This window comes from Suricata suricatta, chromosome 2 (genome assembly GCF_006229205.1).
Source record: "Suricata suricatta isolate VVHF042 chromosome 2, meerkat_22Aug2017_6uvM2_HiC, whole genome shotgun sequence".
In the NCBI taxonomy this organism is placed as follows: domain Eukaryota; kingdom Metazoa; phylum Chordata; class Mammalia; order Carnivora; family Herpestidae; genus Suricata; species Suricata suricatta.
In genome coordinates, this window is record NC_043701.1 from 22,866,144 (window position 1) to 22,872,858 (window position 6,715).

At 55.6% G+C, this 6,715-nt stretch overlaps 1 protein-coding gene across 1 annotated transcript in view; it reads left to right on the forward strand.

The window, feature by feature from the left end:
- Positions 1-1,346: 1,346 nt before the first annotated feature.
- The window catches only part of LOC115274669 (MICAL-like protein 1), a 6,667-nt gene continuing 1,298 nt past the window's right edge, over positions 1,347-6,715 (forward strand). The window contains exons 1-5 of the mRNA XM_029918082.1: positions 1,347-1,472; positions 1,540-1,626; positions 1,703-1,864; positions 5,288-5,413; positions 5,709-6,707. Coding sequence (XP_029773942.1) covers positions 1,347-1,472; positions 1,540-1,626; positions 1,703-1,864; positions 5,288-5,413; positions 5,709-6,707 — 1,500 coding nt within the window. The remainder of the gene's footprint in view (positions 1,473-1,539; positions 1,627-1,702; positions 1,865-5,287; positions 5,414-5,708; positions 6,708-6,715) is intronic.

Sequence of the window (6,715 nt, forward strand, 5' to 3'; positions counted from 1 at the left end):
GGCATTCCCTTTCCCCTTGATTTGGAGGATACCAAAGGCTAGGCACCTCTAACAGCTGGTGACATAGGGGCCCCATGCCTGGGGTGGGGAACAGGAGACACAATAGACTGTAAATACGGACACACGTGCATGCATGCACACACAGACACACACGCACACAACCCCTTAGAAGCCCAGATAAACGTGTGCAGCACGTGTATGGACACGTGTGTGCATTCACAGCCACACCCACCCTGGATGGACACATGAACAGGGGACATCCTTGAAGGGGAAAGAACATGGGTTTTGAAATAGACAAAAAGTATTTCCCTGAAAAGTCTCTTTTCAAAAAAACTCTTTTTGCCACTCATTGGCTGTGACCTTGGTGTTTTAGGAATCTTGGCTAAGAGATTGGGGTGGGGAGGTACTCTATTCTCATTGCCAGGTCCCTAATCTTTCAACAGGAGTGAAGAGAGAGGTTTGGGCTGGACTGAGACCGCCTGCCCTACGAGCTCAGCCCGCTTCTGCTGAGGCCCGCTGGGGAGAGGTGGCCTTTTTCTCTTGAAGAGCGGTCACAAAGCCGCAGACCTGCAAGCCTGGTCCTGACAGCACGGGGTGTGGAAATGATGGACCAGCTCGTGTGTTTGTACCTCCCCTCGTTATAACCTGTACAGACCATGTTCTCATTTGCTGTATCTCTCGTGTTGTGAGGAGGAGTGAACAGGGTGACCTGGGGCCAGCACTTTGCGTGGGGACAGCTTGGAGCAAGCCCTTGGGAAGTGCTCACCACGGTCCTGCCTGTGGCTGCTTGCTCCCAGGACCAGGTGTCCCCCAAGCCTGTTTATCGTGGCCATTTTGCCTCCAGATGAGAGGGACATTGCCACATGTTAGCTAGGGTGGTTTACTGTCCAGGTTGTTTTCTAATCTGTAAAATTGGGGTGATAATGATAGCACCTACCTCTCAGAGTTGCTTCCAGGATAGATTACATGCATGTCGCATTTTGTTTCCTGCACAGAGTAAGTAAGCTGTTGGCAGCTGCTGTTCGTGTTGGGCATAGTACATGCTGATAGAATACACTTGCAAGCATCGTATGTATACGTAAAATACATACTCTTTCAGGGTTGTGAACAGGCATATGCACACACCTCTCCCCCACACTGCCATCCCCCACAGCCAAGAAACCCTGCTCAGAGGTGGGCCAGAGTCTCTCGGAGACTTGGCTGGGGTCCGGGCCCTGGCTCAGATGTCAGCTCCCTGCATTATTGAGCTCAGGAGCCTTTGTCTCCTTATTCCTGGTCCTCCCTTCTCCAGGCTCCAGCAGCAGAGGAGAGGCGGGAGGGGACACCTGCACTGGCTCCCCAGCCCCATGGAGCAGGCAGCCACACCTGGGGGCCTAGGGCTCCCTTGTAGCCCCAAGCAGGCTTTGGCCCTGTACCAGCACCTCTTCAGATGCCCTGCGGACCTGGGCCAGCTCCAGGCTGCCCTGCAGCAGGTGAGGGAGGTGGGGGCATTGTCTCTAAAGGGCAAGGTGGAGGCCTGATGCCATCTCGTCCCCCCAGGTTCAAGAGAGCTGGGCCTGTCCCTTGGGACTGGAGCTGCCCGCTGTGTTGCTGGAGATGGAGCGGAACCGGAGGGCCCAGGAACAGGTAGGGGCTGGCTGAGGGGTGTGGCAGGGGGCAGGGTGGCACCCCTTCATTCCCCAGGCAATTCGTCTTTTTGCAGCTCCTGTGGGACTTGGAGCTGCTGGCTGGGGCAGGGCTGGGCCTCCTCTGGCCCCCCCGGGCCCGGTTCCACAGGCTGAGGGACCAGGCCCAGTGTGCATGGAGCCAGCACGGCAAGCCCCAGGGTAGGAGGGGTAAGCGCCCTGAGCAGCTGACCAATTGGGTGAGCAGGGGCTTGGCTGAAGGCAAGGGGTCAGTGTGACATCGGAGTGATTGTGGTGGGGAGGGAAGGGGAAGGGTGTGGGCTTTGGACATATATGGGCCTGGGTTGGGTTTCCATTTTGATACTCCCTGTGGCCTGTGAGCCTCTGTTTTCTCAGCTGCAAGATAGGGAAGATAGTAGATCTTACTTGGAAGGAGCACCAGTGAGCTCATCCATGGAAAGGGTTTAGCACTGTGCCCGGTGCACAGGACCTGTTCCTTACATACAGACTGCTATTGCCATTCCTCAGTTAACAACTAGCCTGGTCAAATCTGCGTGGTGACATCTAGAAGCCTGTAGACATGGCCGCAGCATGGGAGGCACGCAAGCCTGGCGTGGCTCCCGAGGGCGGAAGCACCGATGCCTGGCCTGGAATGCACAGACCCTTCCCTCCAGGGCTGGTGGCTGGGCTGACCTCTGTAGGAGGGAGGGTGCTATGGTGACTGGCAACTAGGAGCATGCCTCCTACTCCGAGTCCCAGTCACCACTTGTCTGAGGCATTCCGGGCAAGTTGATAGCTCTCTCTGAGAGCCCAGGCATCCTCAGCTGTGGCAAGAGGGCATGTTCGTAGTGACTGCTAAGGAAGTGTCCAGCTGACATTGTAGGTCAAGGCCGCAGTCTTATCTGAAGACTCGAGTGGGCAGGAGGGCTACATTTCCTCACAAGGAGGGGCAGAGGACAGGGTCATACGTGGGCATGGAGAGCAGCAGGAGGGGTCATTGGGGGCCACCTTAAAGACTGCCTGCCACATGGGGGAAGGATGCCCCGTGTACTAGGGCACCCTCCACCTTTTCAGAGTTTCAGGCTGTGCCCATTGCCCCAGTCTGGGGACTCTCTGAGCCAGAACCATCAGCTTCCTGAGGGGTGAGTCTATCTCTTGGGAAATCCTGTTTCGTATTGCCACACAAAAGGGCCAAGCACTGGACGCTTTTTCCTGTCTCCTTCCACAGCCCTGCCTAGTGCCTATTTCTTGTGCCCAGGCTCATCCTGGGGCTCTCATTCAGTTCCTCCCATATGGTTGCTCCCACAGCCCCTGGAAAGGGTGCCCCCTGAGTTCCTCCAGCTCGTGGAATCTAGTGGTGGGTGCAGGGGCTGGGAGAGGCTGCCCTGGACTGGGGTGGGCGACCGGCAGACAGGCGCTCTCCCCCGTCCAAAGCCCATGGGCCACAACAGGCGTATCTGAGGCAGGCTCTGTACTCCTGCAGGGGGCTGGCGGTAGACCCATCATCAGCCCTAGATCTGGGTGAAGCCACGAGGGACAGAGACCCAAGGTGGGCGAGCCCTGCTCTACCTGCAGTGCCCACACCTGGTACGCTGACACCCTGGCCGGGGGCCAGACTAGAGTGGGAGGAGGTGGGAAGTCCTCCTTCCAAGTGCCAGGATTCCAGTCCCCTCCTCACTCATTCTTCATCTCATAATTTATATTGGGTTTCAGGAGCATCTGGGGATGACAAGCAGGTTTTATTTTATGTCCCTGTTTCACCTGATTGTCCACCAGCTGTCCCAGGCGTGGGGTCCAGGAGGATTCTGAAGCTAAACTGGGGCTCAGGAAGAGCACGCTGGGAAGGACTGTCCGTGGCGGCCTAGGGAGGAGGGAACAGACTAGGAGCTCCAGCTACCTATCTGCACCCTCGCACCAGGCACCCGAATATACAGAACACAAGAGACACTCGGGCCCCATTACTTGGTCCCTGTCACTGAGGAGAGCACAGCCTAGTGAGAGTGTGACAGTAAACGGGCAATTAGAATTCTATGTGATGGATACTGTGAACACTGGGCCTATTAATTTAAATAAAACAGACTCTCAAGTTATTTGTTAAATTAACCCAGTTAAGCCACAAGCCTTTAGTTGTTCCGTTGTGTAAGTGAGAGAAGAGCCAAGGACCAATGCTTGTTTTTCTGACGGACGAAAAGTTTTACAAACAGAAGGTCTCTGGGGGAAAGAGATACCAGTTACAACATTATAACCAGAGAAATAAATTATCTAGGAAGACAACAGATCAAAAGTGAGGGGACAGGGTCTGGGGGTTATGTTCCCTGTTCATGCAATCATTTCTTTTATAAAATAATTTTTTAACGTTTATTTTTGAGAGAGAGAGCACAAGTGGGGGAGGAGCAGACACATACTCTCTCTCTCTCCCTCTCTCTCTCTCTCTCCCTCTCTCTCTCTCCCTCCCTCTCTCTCTCTCCCTCCCTCTCTCTCTCTCTCTCCCTCCCCTCTCTCCCTCTCCCTCCCTCCCTCCCTCCCTTCAAAGCAGGCTGCAGGCTCTGAGCTGTCAGCACACATACGAGGGGCTCGAACTCACAAACTGTGAGATCGTGACCTGAGCCAAAGTCAGATGCTTAACAGACTGAGCCACCCAGGCATCTCCATGGCAGTCATTTCTAAAGGCCTGTGAGTCTTGTCACAGACTCGTTTGTTCAAAAATTCTTCAAAATACATTTCTTTTCGCAGAAAATATCCCCATTTGGTTACTGTTATGCAATGTGGACATGTGAATATTCATAAAGATGCAATTGACTTGTGAAAGTTCTCCATTTAGGACCTTATGAAATCAAGTTCTTTTAACCAGTTTTATGTGAGGCAAAATGACTCTCCTTCCTCCACAGCTGCAATGGAGCAGTGACAGTTCATTTCTTTTTTTAGATTTCTTTTGTTAATCATGAAACTTGCAGTTTTTAGGCCAGGCTCCCACCTAAAATGTCATTTCTTCAGTTTCATTTGATTTTACAGTCAGCAACCAAGAAGGAGCTAAAGAGGATTTTTTTTAATTAAAAATTTTTTTTAATGTTTATTTATTTTTGAGAGAGAGAGAGAGAGAGAGAGAGACAAAGTGTGAGCAGGGGAGGGGCTGAGAGAGAGGGAGACACAGAATCCAAAGCAGGCTCCAGGCTCTGAGCTGTCAGCACAGAGCCCGATGCGGGGCTTGAACCCACGAACCCCGAGATCATGACCTGAGCCAAAGTCAGATGTTTAAGCTTAACTGACTGAACCACCCAGGCGCCCCAGGTTTTTCTTAATAATAGTAAAATAAGGTGTATACAGGAGGTTCCTTTATGGGCCTAGGTGGGCCTACCAGGATGAAGGGGGAGGTATTCTATGAGGGCCTGGCCAGCCTGGCCAACACACCCTTCCTGCCCCCAGGCAGGTAGTTTTGGGGACAGGGATGTGCAATGCCTCTAAAGTGCCCTGCCTCCGCTGTGAGGGTGAGGGTGTGGTCGGCTGCTGGCCGGCACATCCGACAAATAGGCACATGACAGGCAATGTGAAGAAGGGTGGACCCGTGAACTGTGACAGCCTTGGAGTTCAAACATCAGTCAGTGCTCAGGGCATCCCCTTCTCCTCGAGTGCTGGGGAAGGCTTCCTGGTCCCAGTTCAGGTAGAATGTCTGGGAGGGGCTGGAACAGGACAGAGTTCCCGACATTGGTCTTTCTCTCTCAGGTTGCCTGCGAGAACTGAACCCCACCACCAGCAGTAGCTTTGGGGACCGAGGAAGTTCTGAGTTGGAGGTGAAAGAGTCAAAGTGTCCTGGGCAAGGGCCCTCTCGGATTGGGAACAGCAGGGGTGGGGTCTGCCTGGGGGGGGGGGTACTACCTCCTATAGCCAGGGGGAGGAAGGGCCCATCCTTGAAGTACCTTTTACACTATATAAAATAGGCTTAACAAATTCAAGAACCAGGCAAGGGCTGTAATGGAAGTGAGGCCCACTGGGACAGCCACTGAGGTCCCCAGGGGCCCTGGGGGGAAATGGGCCTGGCATGGGGATTCCCTTCCAAGCCTGGGCCCAAATGCTCTTGCTTCCCAGAGCCTGGCCCAGAGGGGAGAGAGGAGACCCGCAGGACCCACAACCCAGAGGCCCTGTGGACTGCCATCCACGAAGGCATGCCGAAGAAAGCTCACTCAGGGAGCCCCAAGGCTCCCAGGCCTGCCCTCCCAGGGCCTTCCAAAACCCCAAGTTCCCCTGGAGGGGCTGGGCTGGAGCCTGGACCCAGAGAGAGCAGAACTTCAGAAACTGCTGGGAATTGAGATTCCTCTGAGGCAGAGAGAGGGGGACCCCCAGGAGCAGAAAGAAAGCCCCCAGGGTCAGAAAGGGGGAGCCCCCCAGGGGGAGAACAAAGAAGTTCCTGAGAGACCCAAAGAGAAGACACAACAGGGTCAGAGTGGGGAGGCCCCTGGGGCTCTGAGGGAGGAGGTCTCTGAGTATCCCAGGTGTGAGGATTCCCAGAGTGAGAGGACAGAGTCTCCTCAAGGTCAGAGAGGAAATGGCCCTCAGTGCCAGAGAGAGAAGGCTCTCCAGGAGTCAAGTGTGGGGACTGCACCTCAGGGCCCGGAAGTGAAGACCCTTCGAACTTCCCCAGCCCCGAACTGGGAGGTGGCTGAGGGAGAGGTGCCTACACAGCCCCCGGAGGAAGGCGGCGCCCTGGGAACGTATAGGGATTTCTGCGGGTCCCTGGGAGAACAGATGCCAAAGCCCAGGAGTAGGGAGAGCCCTGGCTCCGGGGAAAGGACCAGCCAGCGGCGGGAGTCGGCACTGGGTGCGGGAGAGCAGAGCGCCGCCGGCGAGCGGGTTCGGACTCCCCTTCCACCCCCTTGGCCCCCGACCCCGCCGCTTCTCCCAAGCCCAGGGGCCGAGACGCCATCGGCCCCAAGCACTGGGGGCTCGGGGCAGCAGGAGCGCCCCGCAGCTCCCCCCGAACCCCCAGGGCTGCTGCGCGACCCGCACGGGCTTCAGGAGCCGGAAGCAAGCCCCGGCTCGGCGGAGCCGATGCTGGACGCTGTCGGGGAGCCGAGGGGCAACGCGGAGGCCCCGAA